At 49.2% G+C, this 24156-nt stretch overlaps 1 protein-coding gene across 2 annotated transcripts in view; it reads left to right on the top strand.

Moving 5' to 3' along the window:
- Positions 1 to 6011, top strand: part of Anxa6 (annexin A6) — a 55751-nt gene extending 49740 nt beyond the window's left edge. For both annotated transcript variants that reach the window (XM_051168162.1, XM_051168161.1), the window contains 4 exons: positions 110 to 205; positions 2111 to 2169; positions 3790 to 3912; positions 5858 to 6011. In XM_051168162.1, coding sequence (XP_051024119.1) covers positions 110 to 205; positions 2111 to 2169; positions 3790 to 3912; positions 5858 to 5917 — 338 coding nt within the window. In that variant the 3' untranslated portion in view covers positions 5918 to 6011. The remainder of the gene's footprint in view (positions 1 to 109; positions 206 to 2110; positions 2170 to 3789; positions 3913 to 5857) is intronic.
- Positions 6012 to 24156: the final 18145 nt, after the last annotated feature.

Raw genomic sequence — 24156 nt, 5'->3', positions numbered from 1 at the left:
TACCCCCCTTCCCCTATCTAGTACCCAGCATGTATGGTGGCCATTCACGGGGTAGGTCAGGCGACCCTCCCCAGCTGGTATTCACCTCTCCCTCACTTCTCTTGGCCAGTCTTCCAGGAGTTCATCAAGATGACCAACTATGACATAGAGCATGTCATCAAGAAGGAGATGTCTGGGGACGTCAAGGACGCATTTGTGGCCATCGGTAATTGGCCGGCTCCAGGGGGGAGGGCCTGGGGCCCTGCTGGGAACGTGGGCAGGTTCCCTAGAGGAATATAGTTTCAGCATCATCTTATGCTGCTGTTATTGGGAACTAAACACTGCCTCAGATCACCTCTCCTGAGCATCTCAGGGAAAGGACCAGGAAGGCCCAGAAGGGCAGCGCTCTGCAGGACTGGAGTGTGTTTGTATACATATATACCACACACGAGACACACCCTATATGCACACATGAGATTCTCAGGGCATGTATACACAACATGCAAGATGCATTCATTTACAGGGCACACACTGCATGGGCAGCACATTAGACACACCTTAAGCATTTTCTCTCAGAAGATATTATGACACTGAGCAAATTCAGCCCAGAGACCTTGTCCCTGAGCATTCTGGTTGTTTTTTAAATTTTTTTGTTACATTTTATTATCTATTTTGTGTGTGTGTATACATAAATGCATGTGTACAGGTATGCATACCATAGCCTGTGTGTGGCCAGAAGAAAACTTTATGGAGTTGGTTCTCTCCACTATGTGGGTCCTGGGGACTGACCTCAGGTCTTTAATCTTGGTTTCAAGTACCTTAGCCTGATGAGCCACCTCTCAGCCGGAAGATCTTAATTTTGAAAAGGTCTCTTTCCCTTTTGGGTGTCATTTCTTCCTGTGTAAATATGGATCCATACTTAGTTAAGCATAATATCGTGTCTTGTATATACTTTATGTTACCAGCAGGTGGCGATAGAAGCCATCCAGATTCTCTATCACTTGCTAAATGCATCTTGAATTTCAGGAATTCTAAAATGCGGAGGAAACTGTTTTAGATTAGGTGTTGCTTACAGTGTCTCTTTACCCCCTACAGCAATACCAGAGAGACAGGACAGCATAGTGAATGGAAGCAGGGGAGCAAAGTAGGAACTGCCACTTGGTTGCTGCATGTCCCTGGGCAGAACACAGAACCTGCCTCTGCTTCTGCTTTTCTTCAGTGGGACATAAGAACTGGCCCTTCTACCAAGCCCTCAAGTTTTACAGAACTTGTTTAAACCGCACACACCCCACACCCTGCTCCCTGACCCCCAAGCCCCCCATCTTTGCTCAGAATGACACTAGAATCTGCATCTTTAAAACTCAGGTGTTTGGCCAGGCATGGTGGCACACACCTTTAATCCTAGCACTTAGGAGGTAGAGGCAAGCAGATCTCTGTGAGTTCGAGGCCAGCCTGTTCTGCAAAGCAAGTCCAAGACAGTCAAGGCTACACAGAGAGACCCTGTCTTGAAACAAACAAACAAACAACTCAGGTGTTTGATTTTTGAGTGTCTTTTTTTTCCGTGTGTGTGTGTGTGTGTGTGTGTGTGTGTGTGTGTGTGTGTGTGTACACTCCACATGTGTGTGGGTCCCTGTCAAATCCAGAAGAAGCTGTCATATCCCCCTCAAGTTGAAGTTATGGGCAGTTGTAAGCGGCACAAAGGGAGCACTGGGAACCACACTTGGGTCCTCTAGAAGAGCAATAAGTACCCTTAGCCACTGAGCTATCTCTCCAGACCCTAGAACTCGGTTCTTAATCATCTTCTCACTGCTCTTAATGCACTCAAAATTGACAGCCCTACATCCAGCATACAGTAGGGCTTAAATCCCATTTAAATGTTCTGCTGACCTCATTCAGCTGCAGACACCTTCACTGCAAGAGAGATGCATCTCCTGACAGATAGAAAGGAAAAAGGGAAAAAAGAAGTAGCGTTGTGGAGGGGGATGTAAACCGACACCTCTGAACATGGAAGTTTAGCAATGGCCTGTAGGCCCAATAGGTTGGTGGCAGTAAGTAGGGGAAAGCCCTGTCCAGGGTCTGAGCACACAGCCTCTGACCAGATTCCCCCATCTCTCTCTCCTTTCCCCTACAGTTCAGAGTGTCAAGAACAAGCCTCTCTTCTTTGCTGACAAACTGTACAAGTCCATGAAGGTATGGCATCTGACCTGTTTATGAGCGCCGTCTTTCCTAGCCTACAGGCACAGATGTGCACCGTTCCCCAGATGAGGACTTCAGGCTGCTGTTTTCCCCGCTTCGTTGTGGATTAGCATTTGCCTTTGGCCCAAGCATAATCTTTCTCAAACAAGGGTGATTTTGTCCCTTTCCTTCCCTGCTCCCCTGTCCCCAGCTTCCAACCCTTACCCCACCCTGTGCCGCCCAAGGATATTTATAATAGCCAGACAAATTTCCCCAGTTGCCAAAACTTAAAAGAGTATTGCTGTTGGCATCTGGTGGGGGTGAACAGCGATGATAATACACAAGATGTTTTACCCAAGAGAGATCCGTAGATCAAAGAATGACACAGCCCAACTGCCTGAGAACTCACTATGTACCAAGCCCTGAGTCTTGGGTCCACCTCTCTGATCACAGTTGACCCGCGTGGCAGCTCAATGAGCCCATGGAAACCCCTTATTTCATAGAACAAAGAGTGGTGTAGGACAGTCAAACTTGGCCTGTGTCTACATCCCTGATAAGTGGCCGAGCCGGGGGGAGAGGAGAGCAGGCCCCTGGTGCTCATATAGTGCAGACCCTTTGTTAGTTTCCTAGGACTTCTATAACAAGTTTCCGCAAACTGGATGACAAGAACGTAATCTCTCACGGGTCTGAAAATCAAGGCATTGGCGAGTTTGGTTCCTTCCTATGCCATCCCTCCCATACCTCTCCTGCTTCCCGGAGGCTTCCAGAACCCCCGTTTTGTATCTTGGGTTCGGCCTCATCACTCCAGCCCCTGCCTTCATCTCACGTGTATGCCTGAGTGCCTGCTTGCCCTAGATGCCACCCAGTGGGTTTAGGGCCCTAATCCAACATGGCTTCACTTTAACTCATTACAACGGTGCATTAATTAGCTTTTCATCTCTGTGGTATAATATCTGGAAGGGAAAAAAAAATCAACTTAAAGGAAGAAAGGATTTGCACTCACAGTTTCGGAGGCTTCAGTGCATGGTCTTCCTGGTCCTTTGCTTGTGAGCCTGTGGCAATGCAGAATGTCACAGCAGGGAGGGCATGGCCACACAGGGAGGGAGAACTGTCACTTCCTGGTAGCCCTGGAGCAGAGACAGAGGAAGGGACTCGGAACAAAGTATATCCTCTGACACAACCAGGACTTACTTCCTCCAGCAAAGCCTTCACCTTCACCACTTCCCAGTTCTGCCACCAGACTGTGTGTGCATCCATATACTGACCCACTGAGGAAGTCCAAAACCTTAAGATCCACTTCCCCAAATCTCTAGCTCTAAACAACACACTGGGTACCACGCCTTCAGTGCACGAATTTGGGGCAGGACGCATCATCCGAACCCCAGTTCCCGAAGTTCCAGCTGTATATGAATTTTAGCAGGGGCCTGCTCAGCCCACACAGGTCCTCTGAGCCTCTGCCTGGGCCAGTCCTCAACACAAGGGAGTTTGGTCGGCACTGTCTGTGGAAGATAGTGATGGAATAGCCTGCCTGGTTTGGGAAGGCGGAAGCGACAGGCAGGCGGACAGCGGCTGCAGCCTGACCTAGCTCTGCCTCTCCTTGTTGTTCCATGTCTTTCCCCTTCTTGGCTCCACCAGGGTGCTGGCACAGATGAGAAGACCCTCACCAGGGTGATGGTCTCCCGGAGTGAGATAGATCTGCTCAACATTCGGAGGGAATTCATTGAGAAATATGACAAGTCTCTACACCAAGCCATTGAGGTAAGGAAGGGGCTGTTCGGTGGGCTCTTAGATTACCTTGTAGTCCAGGGAACTGTGAATGAATAAAGGGAGTCCTGCCTCATTGTTTTTGCTATAAAAATATTTCTTTTTTGTTTTATGTATATGGGTATTTGCCTGCATGTATGTCGGGTGTGTGCCGTGCCCAGTAACCACAGAGTTCAAAAGAAAGTAGCAGATCCCCCTGGAACTAGAGTTACAGACAGTTGTGAGTTTGAACCTGGGTCCTCAGCAAGAGCAGGTGCTCTCAACTGCTGAGCCATCTCTCCAGCCCCTTACAATTTTTTTTTTCATTTTGTTTTTGGGGGAGGAGGTTGTTTTTGTTTTTTGTTTTGTTTTGTTTTGTTTTCCCAAGACAGGGCTTCTTTGTGTAGCCTTGGCTGTCCTGGAGTCACTTTGTAGACTAGGCTGGCCTCGAACTCACATCGATCCACCTGCCTCTGCCTCCAGAGTGCTGGTATTAAAGGGGTGTGCCACCACCATCCAGCTCCAAAACTGACCTTTTTAAAGAACACAATTCAATATTTATTTTGTATTTATTGGTAGTGGAGACTGGAACACATGCTAAGGATACACTCTACCACTGAGCTGTAACATCAGCCCAGCTTAAGAAATTTCCTATTTAGCTGGGTCGTGATGGCACATGCCTTTAGTCCCAACATTTGAGAGGCAGAGACAATTTGAGGCTAGTCTGGTCTACAGTGTGAGTTCCAGGATAGCCAGAGCTACACAGAAAAAACAAAACAAAACAAAAAAAAAACAAAAACAAAAAAACAAGCCTGTCCCAAAACAAACAAAACAAAGACAAGAAGAAATTCATATTTTGAGACAGGGTCACTAAGGGAGCCAGGCTGGCCTTAAATTCACTCTGTAGCAGAAGCTAACATTGAATTTGCCATCCTACCGCTTCCTACTTGCTGGGATTGCAGGTGTGCACTGCCATACCTGTTTTTTGCAGTGCTAGGCATCAAACCCAGGGTTCCATGTGTGGTGGACAGGCCCTCTACTAACTGAGCCATACCCCTAGCCCCTCTTTTGAAGTTTGTGTTTGTTTATTTGGTTTGGTTTGGTTTGGGGGGGGTTGTTTGTTTTGGTTTTTCTTTGGTTTTTCAAGACAGGGTTTCTCTGTGTAGCCTTGCCTGTCTTGGACTCGCATTGTAGACCAGGCTAGCCTCGAACTCACAAGGATCCAACTGCCTCTGCCTTCGAGTGCTGGGACTAAAGGCGTGCGCCACCACTGCCCGGTGTGTTTGTTTCTTTGAGGTGGCACTCTGAATTGAAGCTGACGCATCCTAAGTGAGCACCCTACCATTGAGCTACCTTCTCAATGCAGAGATAGATCCAGGGCGTTCCTAACTACATAGTGAGTTGGAGGCCAACCTGGGCTACCTGAGTTTGTCTCCAAAGCCCAATATATATATGTAATAGAAGCCTGTTCTAAATGGGGATTTGTACCACTATGGGGACTCTGGCTCCCTGGCCTGAGTACAGACAGACCCTGTGGTGTATCACCACCCTTGCAGCTGGCCTGGGCCTTGGTTCACTGGATCTCTCTCAGATGTTGGCCATATAAGAGTGAGCAGCAAGGACTGAGGAATGTGCCTGGCTTCTTGGGGCAAGATAGAAGCCTCAGGGCCTTCTATGTAAAGCTGCGAGTCTAGCTATACATGAGGAGCTGGGGTGGCAGATGGAGTCCAAGCTGCTCCCAAAAGAAAGGGAGGCACTGATGCCTTGCAGGGTTGTACCCTAAAGGGCTGACTCCTAGGGGTCACGGGTGTGTCTGGAGAGGTCTCTCTGGCCTTGGTACAGCAGCTGTGTTAGTGACTGAAGTCCTGAGTGGCATGCCTAGGCTGCTGGCCACTAGGAGGCCGGGGTATTTAGACAAGAGTTATTCTTTTCTCATTCTGCTTTCTTTCTGCCCTGCCAGGGTGACACCTCCGGAGACTTCCTGAAGGCTTTGCTAGCTCTCTGTGGTGGAGAGGACTAGGGCTACTGGTCTTAGAGGGCCCCCCCTTGCCAAGCAGTGGCCAACAGCACCAGCCACGTGACCTGACCAAGCCATGGTTCCAGCTCCAGAGACTAAGAAAAGAGAAGTGAGGGGTGGGGTTGGACCGTCATCCAGCTGGGGCACACTCTGGCCACTGAGGGTCCCCGGTGGTCCCTTCTGTTATCCCTCCTGCTCGTGGCTGTGAGGCTGGGGAACCACAGCCATATATCGCATTCTCCCCTCCTCCCCTTCTACCTCCTCCTCAGCCCTTCCTAGCTTTTGTCCCTTGACGTAATCCCGGCCCTGATTTGAGCTTTGTCACATCTCAAAACATATCAAGCCTCTATCTATAAAATGAGTGATGTGTGTGCTTTGGGGGTGGGGGTGGGGGGCTGGCTGTGGTGGCTGGTGCCAGGTGAGCATTCTGGGATAAAGGAGATAGATGGATTTGGTAGGGTGGTGATCTTCCCAGCTGTCACCATTCAATCCGGTAACGTGCTGAGCTAGGGATTTCCGTGTTTGTATTTACGACAGACACCCTTGGCTTCAGACCTTGGGCCCATCCCTTCCCTTCTTTAGCCTCAGCTTTTTGGTTTGTTTGGTTTTGGTTTTGGGTTTGGGTTTGGGTTTTTTTTTTTTTTTTTTTGGTTTTTATTTTTTTGTTTTTTTGTTTTGCTTTGTTTTGTTTTTATCTATAAAAAACAAGCTGCCAGAATATCTTGGCTTCCCTTCTAACACTGACATTCTAGACTGGGCCTGCAGCTCAACCCCTTGGATCTTACTCATTCTTTTAAAAGGAAAGAAACGGGGCTAGGCAGATAGTTCACTTCAGCGAGTTGTGTGCAAACTTGAGGACCGGAGTTCAATCTCCAGAACCCATACAGGCCAGGAATGGTGGCACACCCCTCTAGTCCTAGTACATAAGGAGGCAGAGAGGCAGGCAGGTCTCTGTAAGTTCAAGGCCAGTCTGATGTACCTATGGAGTTCAAGCCAGACAGGGATCTAGAGGAAGATCCTGTGTGAAAATGAACATACAAAAATAACAACATTATGTATTTATAATCCCAGTGCTGGGGAGACGGAGGCAGGAAGATCCATGGGGGCACCAATGGCCAGGGGTCAGCCAGGCTAAATCAGTGAGTCCCAGGTTCAGTGAGACCATGCCTCAAAATAAATTGGATGGCTCCTGAGGAGTGACACCCAAGGCTGACCATTGGCCTCCACACACATGCACTGCTCCCCAGTGCACACTAAAGAAAAACCAGGGCCATCCAGCCATCTGCAGTGAGGGCCTCTGACTGCCTCCAGCCTCCATTTCCCTTTAAGAATAAGTGTTGTACCTGCCTGTGAGTGAGTTCTGGCTTCTCCTCCCCCTCCTTTTAGGGAAGATACAGAGTAGGAGCCTGCCTCAAGCCTAGGAAGTCCCAGCCTTCCTGGGTCTCAGGTCCCCAAATCCTTGCTTCCTGGATCCCCATTACAATCAACCCTGCATTGTCCTCTCTGATCTCAGAGGCACAGTGTCATCGGTAGACTGTCATCTGGAGAGGTAGGTGGAGATGAGCCATGAAGCTCCACGGCAGCTTCTCTGGCCATCTTCCCTCAGACACCTTCTGCTCTGCACTTGGGTCTGAGATTTTCCAGGGTCTGTGACAGGAGGCTGTCTACTGGGCAGAGGGCTCAGCCCCAGCACCTTGGCTGGCCCATCCAGGGTTTTGCAGTCGTGGTACTGGTGGTAGAAGCTGTCCACGTGGACAGTTGGGAGACTCTGGGTCTGGTCTTGTCATTTTCTCACTGGGTGATCTTACAGCCGTCATTCACTGGCCTCTCTAGGCCTAAGTTTCCCCGTTTGTATTGTGAAGGGTTGGACAGGATGAGTTTAAAACTAAGAAAACGTAGCTTGTTGAATCTCTTCCCTTTTTCCAGCAGGCACGAGTCCAGGTGAGAGTGTTTTGGGGTCTTTGCCCAATTTTACAATTAACAAAATGGCTAGTAGTTTGGAGTGAGAGTTCTTCTCAGTGATGTGAGCTGTAGCATCTTTGAACCTCTGTTTTCTTACCTATAACATGAACCCCCAGGTCTCTTTCTCCTGAAGCCTTGTGGGAATCTAATGGGATTCTCTGAAGGGCTCTCCCAAGCATCTACTTGCCTCGAAGCCACCATCTGCATTGAGCCAGGCTCAGCGGCAGGAGCTAAGATGTGAATCCACGATGTCTCTGAGCTTGGACCTCAAGAAGTGGGTCAGCCTTGGATCACAGAGATGCCCAAACTGAAGAAGAACAGTGCTCCAATAGACACATCTAAAGCTGGTCATGATGGCCTATCATTCCTATCATTTAGGAAGCTGAGGCAAAAGGATAGACATACATACATACATACATACATACATACATACATACATACATACACACACACACATACACAAAACACTCATACACTAAACATTAAAAATAATGTTCGAACCACACCCTCACCCCCAACCCCCACCCCACCCCCACCCCTGTCTCAAAGTGTGAGGTTGGCTTTAAGGGGCTAGGTACAGAAGGAACCTCAGAAGTGCTCATCTCCTTCAGTGACAGGTGAGACGACCAACATTTGTATGGAGAGGAAGTGCTTTGCCGTCACAGCAGTTAGAATGGGAACTCCACAGTCCCTGCCAGGTCTGGGCTCTAATAAACACACTGTCTGTCCCTTCCAGCATTTGTGTGTCTCTCTCTCTGAGATAGCCTTCTAGGCTGGAGTTACCTTCTCTCCCACTCCTCACTGCTCTTTGTTGTTGTTCTTGTTGTTATTTAATGTTGTGTGTTCTGTTGGGGGAGTGCCTGCATGTATGTGTGTGTGTCACATATGTGCCTGGTACCTACAGAGACCAGAAGAGGACATTGGCTACCCTGGAGCTGGAATTACCACGTAGGAGGAATCAATCCAGGTCCTCTGCAAGAGCCACAAAGTGCCATCTCTCTAGCCCATTTGTTTTTAAAACAGGGTCTCACGTAGCACAAGCTAGCCCTCAAGCTCTCTCTGTTTGTGTAACTAAAAGTGACCTTGAACTTCCCATCCTCCTGCTTCTGTCTCCCGAGCGCTGAAAGTACAGGCACCACTGTTGTTCATAGTTTATGGCATGCTGGGGCTGGAGCTCAGGGCTTTGTGCCTGTCAGGCAAGCACTCTGCCCACTAAGTAACATGCCTATTACAGCCCCGGCCCCCTCGTCTCTTTTCCTAGACTGTGCATTTTCCCTTCAGGAAAACCTTTTGCAGAAGCTTTGGTCTTTGGGACTGTGAGGAAACACCTGAAGGAAGTGGTGGCTTGGGAGGGGGGTTGCCCTGATAGGAGGAGCACAGCCCGCTATCTGCTCACACTTCTGCTGACAGACAGCGGTGAGGTAACTGCCATCGGCTGCTTGGAAAGTCCTGGTGTTTGCTTGCCTGAGCTCAGCTAAGGCCAGAGTCCAGGCTACAGCAAATCCCTCTGGACAAGCTTTCCCAGTAGACATTGTTTCCTCTCCAGGGCTCCCCTGTCACTCTAAGGAAACTGAGGTAGGTTCCTATTGGTAGGATGGCTTGCCTGAAGACTACATCCCAGCAGGGCTGCCAGAAAACGCTTCCTCATTTCACAGTTGGAGGGAGGCTAGAGGGAAATTCTGCCTGTACCAGAGCTTCCATCTTGGGCTGCAGGCATGGTGGGTTCCAGTCCCAGTCAACCACTGGTGGTAGGGAATCCAGTTTCCTTCTCTCGGAGGCGGTCAGCAAAAGTGTGTCTACCTCAGAGTTGTGAAATTAAGCCAATATATGTACATCTCTGAGAGGACTGTCCATGCCGGGAGACCAACTCCAGGGTGTTGGCTATTCCCCGTTAATAACTGACATGCTCTGAGGGAGCCTCAACAGCCCCTCATGTCTACTGGGTCCCTACACCAGTGGTTCTCAACCCATGGGTCACAACCCCTCTGACAAACCTCTTATCTCCAAAAATAGTTACATTATGATTCAGGTTCATAACAGTAGCAAAATGAGGCTGGGCAGTGGTGGCACACGCCTTTAATCCCAGCACTTGGGAGGCAGAGGCAGGCGGGTCTCTGTGAGTTCGAGGCTAGCCTGGTCTACAAAGCGAGTCCAGGACAGCCAAGGCTACACAGAGAAACCTTGTCTCAAAAAAACCAAACCAAAGCAAACAAACAAAACAGTAGCAAAATTATAATCGTGAAGCAGCAATGAAAACATTATAGTTGCCGGGGGGGGGGGGGGCAGGTCACCACAAAATGAGGAGCTGTATTAAAAGGCCATAGCACTGGGAAGGTGGAGAACCACTGCGTTACACTGTGCCCTACCTGCAGTGAGCTAAGTGGAGAAAAAGAATTATTAGAGACTTGGGGGGTGGGGGGAGATGTTTAGAGTGCTGCCTGGAATGCACAGAAGGCCTGGGTTCGAACCCCAGGAAGCTGGAGGCAGAACTGGGTTCAATGTCCGGCCTGGGGAGATGCCTCAGTCAGTGATGTGCTTGCCACACCAGCATGAGGGGCTGAGTTCAGATTCCCCGTGTAAAGGTGGTGTGTGGCGGGGGGCATCCCTGGGGCTTTACTGGCTGAGTAATCTAGCTGAATCCCCGAGCTCCATATTCAATGAAAGAGTCTGTTTCAGGTAGGACGGAAAGTGAATGAAGCTGCTAACCAAGTCTCAAAAGAGGGGGTTTTGGTGGAAGAGGGAAGGAGAATGAGAGGAAGGGGTGATGAGAAGAGAGGACATGCCCTCCACCCTCCACCCTGCTATGAATTCGGGAGAGGATAGAGACAGGTAGGAAGCCAGGCATCATAACCTAGAATCTAGAGGTTGAGGGGTTAAGATGGGCAGGAGGAGCTTTTAAAGGCACAGTGTGAAGCTAGAGCCTCCATAAGGGCCATAGCCTGTGTAAGGACATGTCCCAACTATCTGGCAGTGGGCCCCTCCCCCCAGGCCCAGCTGTTCTCAGAAGCTTCCAGCACATGCATTTCCTCCCGTGTATGGTCCCACCCCTTCCTCTGAGCTATCACCATCTGTCAGCTATGCTGCCAGCTAGAGTAAAAACCCCTCCCTGGCACCCAGCAAAAGAGCCCTGGACTTTGACCTGGGAGGGACTGATAAAACCAGGCAAGAAGGAGACACTCCACTCCCCAGTTTCCCATATATACCTAGTTCCATTCCCCCACAGAAAGCCAGATCACTGCCAGCCTTCCCCTCAGGGGCAGGGGTGGGGTGCGGTGCGGGGAGGGGGGAACAGACCAAAGAGAGCCAGTGTCAGATGCATGCTCTCTTTGGCCTGTCCCTGGGCACGCAGGCTATGAGAAGATACCGCCTACTGGGATGCCCAGAAGCACATTGTTGACCACATAAAGAATAACCAAATTGATTCGGCCCATGAGCACACCAGAAAGTACATCATCCCCTGGCCACACGGGAAACACCTGGCGCAGCTTCCCAAAGTTGTTTTGCACACACACACACTGGCTCACTCATCCACCTTTCCTTTGCTGCCCAATCTTAGGTACCACCTACAGCCTCTGGTCCTGGGGCCTGCCTGATTGTGGACAAATCCTGCAGAGAGACGCTTTGGCCCCGTGTGGTATCCAACAGCTGGGGATTGCTCTCTGTCCTACAGGCCAGCCTCTGGGGAGGCAGGTGGTGTGGGGCCCCAAACCTAAGAAAGGAATGGAGTCCTGGCTAGGTTTTCCCTTCCCAAAGAGGCATAAGGCCTGAAGTAGGAGAGATTTCCAGAGGCCAGAGAGATGTTCCCACTCTAGGCACCTTGCCAGAAGTGTTCCAGGAGGGGTTAACAGTGCCAGTCTGTGAAAGCCCCCACGGGGCCTATAAAATGCAACAGGCTGGGATTTGCCCAAGGTGAGTCAAGGTCACTCACTACCTGCCTCATGCCTTTGGGCTGTTCCCAAGATAAAATTCCCCAGTGAGTGAGATGAAAACCCAAAATGAAACCACTAAGGCTTCTCAGACTCAAGCCTTGCCCCTGTCACCTTTGTCGAAGGTGGCAGCAAGTCTGTCATCATGATATGTCACATTGCCACCTTTCCCAGCCCTGGCCTCCCTGGAACTAGGATACACTTTCTCTTAAGCAAGGCCAAGCTCTCTGAGTCTCAGGCTCCCAGTCTTTGACCCAGGGAAGATGCTACAAGGACAATGAGGTGAAGCCTTGGAGGAGTCTAGCAGGGTGCTAGACCCCTAGGGATGGATATCCGGGCCCTACGCCCTCTCCATCTTTTTCCAGGAATCCCTCTCCTCCTCTCTCTCACCCATCCCCAGGTCCAGGCTAAATGGGAGCTGGTTATTTACATAGACTTGCGACCTCACTGGGGAATTTCCCCAGTGACCAGGCTTCCTCTCTGAGGTTAGGCCACATCATCGCACGGCTCCTTCCTCTCTGAAGTACCCCAGCCACCCGCAGGCTGCAGCCCCTGTCATTGGCAGGTGTGGGTCCCAGGCACACAAGATTTTAAGTCTTCAGTCTTTGACCTTGGAACATGCCCCCCAAAGACCTGGGGCAATGATGTCAAGGCACTACACACTTGAGGAGCAACTGAAAAGACAGTGGGGATAGGGAGCCCCAGCTAAGGCCTCAGCAGCTCCCAGCCTCACCCTGAGCCCTCGGCTTCCCCTTCATGAGCCTCAGTTTCCTCTTCTGCCCAATAAGAGAACCGGTAAAGATCATTCTGAATCTTTGTTTCAGGCCTGATGGGCTCAAAAGCCACTTCCTTTGACAGCACAGCCTTGCGACATCAGTTCTTGGATCCTCCTCCTTTAACAAAACATCTTTCAACACACCCCTTTGTGTCTGTTTCCTTGGAAAGCACCATTTTGCAAAACTCATCCCTGAATCCCAGTTTTCAAAGCCTGACAGGATTACACATACCCCATTTCCTTGAAGTGACTTTGAGTTTTAGATTTTTGTTTTATATCCATCATGTGTGACGCTCTCTGGCCAAGAAAAAAAGAGCACTGAACTCTCTTCTCTCAGATCCCAATATCCGATGTCCCCAGTCTCTGACAACCCCCCATTCCTCATGCCCCCTCCCTCCTCCCTCCCCCTTGCCCCCCAGCCCTGAGAAGGTACCTCCTTGGTAACAAAAAGTGGACTAAGATGGGAGATCAGGGTGCTTCAACCATGAGTTCCTGGGCTCCTGGGACTCCTGCATCAGAATCAACAATTAAAAGCGGAGCTTCCAGAGCTGGGGGTGTAGCTCACTTCCAGAGCTGGGGGTGTAGCTCACTTCCAGAGCTGGGGGTTGATAGGACACTTGCTCAGCACTCATGAGCCCAGCAGTACATTAGCCAGATGGTACACACACCTGTAATCCCAGCACTACATTAACCAGATGTTACATATACCTGTAATCCCAGCACTACATTAACCAGGTGTACATACCTGTAATCCCAGCGCTTGAGAGGCGAAGACAGGAGGACCAGGGGTTGAAGGTCATCTTTGGCTTTGCAGAGAATTCAAAGCCAGCCTGGGATACATGAGACTTTGTCTCAGAGGGGGAGGAGGGAAAAGACAGAGAAGACACAGAAAGAGACACAGAGAGGGCAATGAAGGGGCAGGCCCCGATAATCTGGAAGAACACTGAAGCCGAGAGCCTGCCTGCCCCACCCGATCCTATCCTCCTGCCCCGCCCCCAACATCTCCTTTATGAACTCAGACCCATTGTTTTCCATGTACACACAATAACCATTCCTAGATCTCTAGAAAGACAAGGAAAGGTGTCTTTTAGAGGAGAGATGGCTCAGTGGGTAAGAGTACTGACTGCTCTTCTAGAGGAGGAAGAAGGTGAGGGACAGAGACTGCTTGGGTCACAGGGTGAGTCAGACACGACCATGGGTCTGGCATGTAGCAGGTACACAGGTGCATGTAGACTCAACTTGATTTGATATCTGTCTGTTCAGAGTCAGGAAAATTTTGCTTGCCGCTCCCCAGTGTAAGCAGGTTGCTCATGTGTGTCCGTAGTGTAGGGGGCAATATGCTGTGGATTCAAGTGGTGACTCTGCCCCTAGCCAGTCTTCCTTCTCAAGACACCTCTGTCGCTATCTTCATGTCTCTTTCTAAGGCACCCATTGAATCAGGTCATTTCCATCCTCAGCAACTTCTCACTAAGGGCTCAAGATGTAGCCCGGTTGGTAGAGTGCTTGCCTGACATGCGTGAGGTCCTTGACCTCATCCCCAGCACTGCATAAAACTGGATGTGGGGAAAATATAATTAAAACTTGGCGTGGCAGTGCATGCCTGTAATCCCAGCACTTGGAGGCAAGAGGATTGGGCCACAAGTTGAAGATCATCTCCCACTACATAGTGAGTCTTTGGGCCAGCCTGGGCTACTTAGGATTTTATCTCAGAAGACAGCCTGTGCTTTATGTAAATGAGAGAGAGTGGACAACAAGGTACCAGGTCCCCTGTGGGGCAATTTGTTCTCTGTTACTATTGGGTTTAGGTGGGATTTGGAACTGGCTGGCACTCCCCTCCAGACTGAGGGGTGGACACAGTTACCCCAGGTGGGCATGGGACCAATGAGTATCAGACAGCGTGCGATTCTATTACTTCTAGATACTGTGATCCCAGTTTAGCTGGAGGCCGCGCATGTCTCTGATCCCAGCGCTTGAGAGGCAGAGGCAGGTGGATCGCTCTGAAGATGATAGATACATAGATAGATAGATGGATAGGAAGATGGTAGATACATAGATACATGGATGGGTGGATAGATAGATGATAGATGAATGGATGGATGGATAGATAGATAGATAGATCGATAGATGACCTTTCAAAGCTGTGGATCTGATGTTTGGGGGCCTTCAACAAGCAAAAACATGCTCTTTTTCTCTGTGGATGCTTGCCTTAATTTGGTTCTTGATTATTGTGATAAAACATTGACCAGACAGCAGCTCAGAGAGGAAAGGGTTTATTTGGCTTACACACCCTGACTAATCACAGTCCACCACTGAGGGAAGTCAGGGCAGGAAGCTAGAGACAGGAACTGAAGCAGAGCACACGGAGGAGTGCTGCCTCCTGTCCTGCTCCTCGTGGCTTGCTAGTTTGCTTCCTCATGCCGCCCAGGACCACCTGCACAAGGGTTGCACCACTCACGATGAGCTGAGCCTTCCCATAGCAATCACTGGCCAAGAAAAACGCCCACAGACACGCCCATTCCAACGGAGGCAATCCTCAGCTGAGGTCCTCTGCCCCTCAGAAGTCTTCTAAGACTCTAGTTTGTGCATAGAGAATTCCCACTTTGAGGTTTGAAAACTCATCCCAGAGAGTTTGGACCTCTCAAACTCTCCTAACCCCCAAGAGACCCCTGGGATCCTATTTAAAATTCTACTTTTAGGCCTTTACCCTGCAGTGAAGGAGAGATAAACCTGTTTTTGTTACAATCCCAAGTGTGGGATCAGAACGGTCTTGTGAGAGAACAGGTGAGGTTAATCCACTAGAAGACCAACCACCTCGTGCGGGAGGTTGATTGTTGCTAGCTGAAAAAATTCCGTGAACAGACTCTGGGAGGGGATACATAAATGAGCCAAAAACTGGAGGGGCGGGGGGCTTTTGGAGACTTGGAATAGTTTTGGCTGCTCATCGCTGCACTTCAAGACGCTCCTACAGAGAACCACTCCAGGGAAGGCTTCAGGGCTCCGGCTCCTGCTGAGGTTCCAGGTTCTGGTTACTCCAGGTTCCAGCAGAAGAAATCCTGCTGATTACACCAGGAGAATTGCTCCTTGGAACTGATATCCTTACAGTTTTGTTACTGTGTTCGTTAGTCCTCTTTTACTATTGTTTTAGTTAGCCAGGTTAGAAGTGACATATGCTCGGTTAATAAATTGTAATAAAAAATATATTGGTTAAGAAAATTGAGCCTACACTACAGAGTCTAATTCTGTGGGAAAACCTGCCTAATGCCAGGCTCAGGCCTAACAGCAGGAGCTATTCAGGAGCTTTCAACAGAACTGGTGACCAAGAACTCAACACATGAGCCTGTGGGGGATGTTAGGTATTTTAAACTGTAACATTCCATGCCTGGTCCCCCAAAACTAATACCCAGCTCATCTCATGATGCAAACTGCATTCAGTCTGTCTCCAAGAGTCCCTGGTCTTAGCAATTGCAGCATCATCTGAAAGTTTAGAGGCAAAGTCTACGCAGAGACACAAGGCAATACTTATAGCTCTGCGTCCGTGGAGAATCAGAGAACATTGCGTGCTTCCAACCTTCAACAACAGAGAGCAGGCACTTCGATGTCGCCGTGTGTGAGCCAGGTGGCTGATGGTGCTCTCTTTTGAAGGAAAAAAAAAAAAAATCTTTCAATAAGTGTACTCTTCTACAACCCCTGGTCTGGAATGAGAGGAGTTTGGGCCACAGTTGAGATGTCTCAAGGCTTCGTTTCTAGTCCCGGTACAGAATGTCTAGCTCGTTTGTTTGTCTTTCTATCTTTCTTTCTTTTTTAGATCAGTTTCTCCATGTAGCCCTAGACATCCTGGAACTCACTCTATAGACCAGGCTGGCTTTGAACTCAGAGAATTGCCTGCCTTTGCCTCCAAAGGCAGGCACCACTTCCCATCACATCCTCTTTTTTCTTTTTTTAATAGTGCTGATTTCTTCAGAAACAACAGCTTCCTTAATCTCACCTTTACACGGGCTTTTCTGACTAAACTACACATTTTTTTTTGCTGTTATTTTTGTTTGTTTGTTTTGGGGGGTTTTCAAGGCAGGGTTTCCTATGTAACAGGCCTGGCTGTCCTAGACTTGCTTTGTAGACCAGGCTGGCCTCTCAGCGAGCCACCTGCCTCTGCCTCCCGAGTGCTGGGATTAAAGGCGTGTGCCACCAGGGCTGAAAGCTACAAGTTTTAACAGACTTTCTGCCCTAGTTGTCACCCTCAACTTGGCTGAAGGCAGCTGGCAATAACTGTGCCACTGCCTGAACCGGATTAATGCGTTAAACTATCACCTTTACATTTATTCTCATCCAAAGTCTCAGGGGTTTTGTGGGTAAAATGTAGACAAGTTCTTTTTCAAATGTTACAGGAATGGCCTGTAACCTGCCTCACAGGAGAGACCTCATTCCCATCTGAACCCTCATGCGCCTGGCCTGCACTGCACTCCCAATAGCATTCTGGTTCTCTGAGCTTTACCTGGATCACCCATTAGCTCTGACAATAGCACCCTGAGCTTCCTTTAGCCAGCGCTCAGAACTTTCCTGAATTCTTCTTGCACATCAGCTCCAAAGGTTTAAAAGCCACGCTTAGGCTTATGGCAACAAATCCATTTCTTTGGTATTAATTTTCTGGTTTTTTTTTTTTTTTTTTTCCTCGTGCCTGATGTGAACAACAGAAGGTGAGGAAGGATTTAGTTTTGGATGTGATTTCAGAAATTTAGTTCGTACTCCTTGCTGCTGCTAGTTCCAGGCCTGTGGTAAGGTAGAACGTCATGGGGGGAAAGTGTGTGGAGAAGACTGTTTGCCTCATAGCAGGCTGGAAGCGGGCACTGGAGAGTGGGGTGGTGGCACCACATGATGACAGATGACAGTGGGACCAGGTTTGACCTTCAAAGTCACACCTAAAAGCGATCTGCTTCCTCCAGCTGGGCTCCACCTCCTCAGATTTCCAGAACCTTCTAAAATAGTGCCACTGGGTACCAAGTACTCAACACATGAGCTTGTGAGACTTAACTTTTATATTCAACCTGGGTTCACGAAATGTAACCTGCCTGTCTGTCTGTCTATCTGTTTGCTTGCTTGTTTGTTGTTTAGAGGCAAGACCTTACTATGTAGACCTAGCTGGTCTGGAACACACTATGTAGAGCAGGCTGGCCTTGAACTCACAGAGAACTGCTTGCCTCTCCCTCCTGAGTGCTGAGATTAAAGGCATGCCTGGGTACTTTTGTTATTAATGATGTGTATACGTGTGTGTCTGCACTTGAGTGCAGATACCTGGGGAGGCCAGTAGAGGGTGTTGTTAGACCCATAAGAGCTGGAGTTACAGTGGTTGTGAGACACAATGTGTGCATGAGTGCTGGGAACTGAATGTGGGTCTTTTCTAAGAGCAACAATTGTTTTGTTTTGTTTTGTTTTTTTGAGACAGGGTTTCTCTGTGTAACCGCCCTGGCTGTTTTAGGCTGGCCTCAAACTCACAGAGATCCACATGCCTCTACTTCCCAGAGTGCTGGAATTAAAGGTGAGCGCCACCATGCCCAGCTGCAGCAAGTGCTTTTAACTGGAGAGCATTTCTCCAGGCCTTTTTCTAGTATGTCCTATCTCTGAGTAAGGACATGAGACATTATAGCCAGCCCTTTGTCTCCATGGGGGATGAGAACATGCTCAGATATTAAAATCCAGGGAAGCAAGCCTGGCCTGATGGCACATGCCTTTGATCCCAGCACTTGGGAGGCAGAGGTAGGAGGATCTCTGTGAGTTTGAGGCCAGCCTGGTCTACAAAGAGAATTCCAGGACAGAGAAACCCTGACAATAATAATAATAATAATAATGATGATGATGATGATGATGATGATGATGATAATAATAATAATAATAATAATAATAATAATAATAATAATAATAATAAATCCAGGGAAGTACAGTGTTTGCTCATAACCTACCTCATACATCCTCCTGGGTACCAAACTGCCCTGGGTGACTCATCGTACCTAACACAATGTCAATGTTATGTAAAAGGTTGTCATGCAGTACTGTGGTAGGAGTGGTGACGCACAAATTCTGCCTGTGTGTAGCAGAGCAGCAAAGTTTTCCCTGCATATTTTCCATTTCAATTGAATCGCAGATGCAGAACCCGTGGACTGGTACTAACAACACTGGAGTTTGCACCCCAGCTGTGCCTCTTATTAGTGCGTGTCTTGACCTCTAGAAGCCTCAGTTTCCTCACTTGTAAAATATTAGTACTGGTCACCTAGGGTTCTTACTAGGTGTTTGAGAAACAAGGATTGCCACTTCACAGTAAGAGTCCTCAGAGGAGTGAAAGCAACTTTGTTTCTCCGCCCCCATCCACCTCCCCACCCACCCCACCCCCCACCCCCGTTTTAACTTACAAAGTCCAGAACCAGCCTGAAGAAAGGGGGAAAAATTCTGGCCTCCAGCCGGGTGGTGATACCACATGCCTTTAATCCCAGCAGTTGGGAGGCAGAGGCAGATGGATGACGCCAGCTTGGTCTACAAAGTGAGTTCAGGACAGTCAAGGCTACACAGAGAGATCCTGTCTTGAAAAACCAAAAAACCAAAAAACAAAAAACAAACACACACACACACACACACACACACACACACACACACAAAAACCAACAACAAACAAAAAAATCTGGCCTCCAAAGACATGTATGAGCAAGCATGTGTGCATCCACACACCCACACACCCACATCCACACTTAAAAATAAAGTAAAATCTTTTTTTTTTTAAATCAAGCAAATAGCAACAACAGCAAAATCCCCTCAAAACAGCCACAATGTGGTGCATGACAGTGTGGTGTAAAACAGTGGTTTTTATATTCCTAATCTCATTTCTCTGCCCCCAGAACTCCTCACCAGCTGAGTTCTTCAAGGAAGCAGTCCTCTCTGTGTCTAGCATTGTCTCTTCTCTAAAGCACCTATCCCTTGTTTCCCAGAATCCTTCCTCTTCTGATATGTGGCCAGGGTCCGGTAGCAGACTGCCTACAGCCTTTTTAAACCGAGGCTAATCTGAGAGTGCCTAGCCAGCTAGGGAAGACAGGAGCCCAAAGGCCATTAGTGATTTGTGATTCAGTAATGAGCTTTCAGTGCACCTTATACTAGAAATGGACCATAATGAGGAAGCTTGGGGTTAGCCTGGGCTACATGAGACTCCATTGAGTGGGAAAAGGAGCCACTAGTGATAGTGTTTCCTGACACCCCCAACCATCTTGCTTTTTCTTCCTTTAAATTTTCACACTTCCCTAGATGTCTGAATGAAATGCACTCCTTGGGTTTTTTTTTTTAGCCTGATTCCCACACATCATAGAAGGAAATGCTGAGGACCCAAGATGGGAAGACATTTGCCTGGGGGGCCACCTGTCAAAGCCAGGACACAGACTCAGCTCTCTGGTCCTCAGTCCAGGCATCTCCCTTGGTCTCCATCCCACGGCCTGAAAGAGACGGGGAAGATCAGACTGGAAAGACACATAGAGGTATGAATGTTGAGGCTGGGGCAACTGACCATGCCAGCCAAGGGGCCCACGCTGGTCCAGCTCCTCCAGCCTCCATGTCCTTTCAAGAAGCTCTGCCACTTGATGGGTGGGCTCTGGTTCAAGGCAGGTTCTGTGAACTCACAGAGGCTCCACAGTTACTGCGGCCATGTTTGTAGAGACTATCCCAATTACAAGAACACTGGGGCCAGGTGACATACATTTTTACTGCCTGTTGAAAAGGTCTATGGCAAGGCAAGTGTACTGCTCTCTTTGTCTCAACTTCTCGCTCCATATGTTAAAAAGATCTGTACAGCCAATGTACAGCTGCTCTACATGACACTTCTTGTTGCTGTTTTGAGGGGATTTTGTTGGTGTTGTTGCTATTTGCCTGGTTTTTAAAAAGATTTTACTTTATTTTTAAAGGGGAGGCGGACAGAGAGAGAGAGAGAGAGAGAGAGAGAGAGAGAGAGAGAGAGAGAGAGAGAGTGTGTGTTTTATTTTGTTGTTTGGGATTTTTTGTTTGCTGTTTTGTTTTGTTTGTTTGTTTTTCTGAGACAAGGTTTCTCTGTGTAGTCTTGGCTATCCTAGACTCACTCTCACTTTGTAGACCAGGCTGGCCTCAAACTCACAGCAATCCATCTGCCTCTGCCTCCCGAGTGCTGGGATTAAAGGCATGTACCACCACACCTGGCTCTGTGTGTATATTTTTGCACCTGTGTCTTGGGAGACCAGATCTATTGAGTCCACTTGGGACTGGAGTTACATGCAGTTGTGAGCTGCTCACAACATGGATACTGGAAACTGAACTCTGGTCTTCTATAAGAGCATTGGGTGCTCCAACCACTGAGCCTTCACTCCAGACCCTTGTTTATTTTTTGAGACAGGATCTCACTATGTAGCCAGGCTGGCCTCCAACTCACTCCTACCTCAACCTCCCCAGTGTGGGGATTACAGATACGCACACTCCCAGCCCTGTTCTTGACAAGGGGCCAGTGCTACAAGGAAGAGACTATGGTGTAGGATAGGGCACTGGACTAGGAGTCAGTAAGGCCCTAACTTACTCATGGAGAAGTCACTTCCCCTGTCTGGCCTTCACTTCCTGCTACTAAGTAAGTGATGCAATGGTCCAAGGGGCTCTTCCATCCTTCCCAGGGAAAGCCCAACCTTGAGTGCACAGAAGCAGTTCAGGAGCGAAAGTCATAAAAGTTCGTCCCAGCTCACCTTCCCTGTGCCCACCCTTCCACATGGACTTTGTGCAGTCTCTGTATCTACATCTTCAGTTCCACCTTCTAGTAAACTCCATGCCACACTTGGGGTGAGCAATTGCCAGTCCTGTGCACGGAGCCTCCTCTGTGCATATTCTATTCTCTTGCTTGCCTACTTTCAGGTTTCAGCTGAGAAGTCACTTCCTGCAGGAAAAAAAGATTTCCCAGGCCTTCAAATCCCAGCTAGACATTTGTTTTGGTACCTACAGCTCCCTGCGATTTATTTTTCCTGCCAAAACATACCTTTCCAGATTTTCGTTGTAACTATCTCATCTCATGCCACAGTGTCCAGAGCAATGCTGCCCAACAGCACCCTCTGTAATGCCGGAGATGATGGATGATGGCCCTGCAGTCTCACACGGTAGCCAGAAACTGAAGACCAGACAGGGAAAATGACTTCTGGGTGTATTCAGTTGGGGTTCTCCTGATTTCTGGTACTCTTTTCTACACTACTCCCCCTTCCTCAAGGCACTGGCTGCTCTTCAAGGACTGACAAGCCACATGCAGAACAGGGCATGGTAGTGCATACCTACAACCTTAAGCCACGTGTAGGAGCAGCCGTCATCCTGGCTATTCATCATGGTGAGATGTGCCCAAGGCTACCAAGGAACTGAGTTATTACATGTGCATAGGGTATGTGCATGTGTGTATACATGTATGTGGTGCCCAGTGGCTGACCTCAGGTGGTGTTCCTCAGATGCCATCCGTCTTGTGTTTTGAGGAAGCTTCTCTCATTGGTCTTAGGCTCACCAGTTTAGCTAGACTGGCTGACCAGCAAGTCCCAGGAATCTCTGCACTGGGATTGCGCGTGTACCACACCAGACTTTTTCATTCGGGTGATCTGAAAAATCAGATCCTCATGCTTGTGCAGCGAGCCCTTTACCGACTGAGCCATCTCCTCAGGTCCTGAGTCATCACTTTTATTGAAGTTTAATTCATTTACATTTGATCCACTCCATTGGACAGGATAGCCCCGAACTAGGAATAACCAAGGAAGTATCTCTCACCCAGATGACCTCCTCCCACCCCCAGCCCCCTCAGGCATTTTTGTGGTAGGTAGTGAACAGCAGAGGCTTTGTGTACGTAGTCAGCGGTTTACAAGGGATGTCTGCAAAACATCTTTTGGCTTCTGGTATAGTAGCAGAAATCAGACAGAGCAGTGGGTGTGAGGGTGGGTGAGGTGGGGGTGGGTAACAAGGGAGTGTGTCAGCCACTTTACTCATTGCTGTGACAAAATGCTGACAAGCAAGCTGGGTGTGGTGGTGGCGCACGCCTGTAATCTCAGCACTCGGGAGGCAGAGGCAGGCAGATCGCTGCGAGTTGGAAGCCAGCCTGGTCTGCAAAGTGAGTCCAGGACAGCCAAGGCTACACAGAGAAACCCTGTCTTGAAAAACAAAACAAAACAAAATGCTGACAAGCAGCACCTTTAGGAGGGGGGGGGCTACACTGGCTCCCAGTTTGAAGGGACACAGTCAATATGGTAGGTAAGTCCTGGCAATGTGGCAGTGGCAGCAGTTGCATTCAGCTGTTTGCTCAGAGCTAGTGGACCAGGAAGCAGAGAAAATAGAAAATAGTGCTTGACCGACTTTCTCCTGCTTCCTCTTTTTATTCAATCTAGAACCCCAGCCCATGGGACAGTGCTAGAAAAGGCCTCACAGGTGCAGCTCCTAGGGACTTCTTAATCCAGTGGAGTTGACACTAGAGACTAACTTTCACAGAGAACCTTGCCCAGGTTGCTGCTGGTGGGTTTAGGATGAGCCATGGACTCCAGGTGTGACTTGATGGCCAAATGAGACCCACCTTTTGGGAAGGAAGTAGAAACCTTTCCTTCTCTGGAGAGGATCCACAGAGTCCTGCGTGGGAACAGATAAGGCAGGAACAAGGCAGGAGGATGTAAGCGGGATATCTGAAGATTTCCTCAGGACCCTGAGCGTTGGAATCCCCCACGTTGGACAAAGGAGGAAACAGACCTCCAGGAGATCCCAGCAGGGCAGGCCCAGTGGCCTATGCCCTTGTACCTACCTGCCTTTGCCTTATTCCCAGCCCAGCTCAAGAACCACCAGGCTCTCAGCTCTGCTCCAGAGCCCCCTCCCCTTCCTGGAATCTATGGCAAGTGATGAGGCAGCCTGGGGAGCAACAGGTGGAGGCTGGCAAAGGGCCTTCTGCTCTGCCAGAGGGCAGGATGGGGCCTCCTCAGCTGGGCCTTGTGGGGCTGCCTGGTGGCTGGCTTCTCCATCATGGGGGAATTCCCCTCCTGCCTCAGAGTCAGCTCCGCCCAGCCCTCCTTCCTGCAGAAGCTCAGAAAGCCCAGCAGCCTTCACAGGGACACAGGGACGCATGGCCGCACACGCTGTGCACATCCCGGTGCTTGCTTCCTCAGGTGAGTGACCTGGGCTGGGGGGGGTGGGGTAGGTATGACCGCATAGGTGACAGGATGCATCACTTGGTGATGCAGAGGCCACCAGACCTTCCCAGCTGTGTGTCAGTAACTGCCTGGCCTCCCCTTCTCCCCTAGCTGGGGTCTTTTGCTCTCCAGCCTAGCTTGGCGGGCCTACCTAGGGCCTCGACTTCTGTGCCCCTGCTCACTGCTTAGCCTCCTTTGCCACCCAACCTCTATCTCTGGTTCCTTATTCTTGTTCTACCTCCTCAAGCAGTCTCTCCAAATGTCTGTAACTTTTCCAAAGGGAAGAAAAGAGAGACTTATTTCTGTCCTATTCCTCTCTCTGGGGCAGGGAGTGAGACTCCGTTTTCCTCTCTCACGGATTGTGTGTGAGAGGACATGTCTACATCTGTGTCGGGGGTCACAGGA

The sequence above is a fragment of the Acomys russatus genome, chromosome 25, assembly GCF_903995435.1.
Source record: "Acomys russatus chromosome 25, mAcoRus1.1, whole genome shotgun sequence".
Taxonomy (NCBI): Eukaryota; Metazoa; Chordata; class Mammalia; order Rodentia; family Muridae; genus Acomys; species Acomys russatus.
The sequence above is the reverse complement of the archived record's forward strand: the minus strand, read 5'-3'. Positions and strand labels throughout refer to the sequence as shown.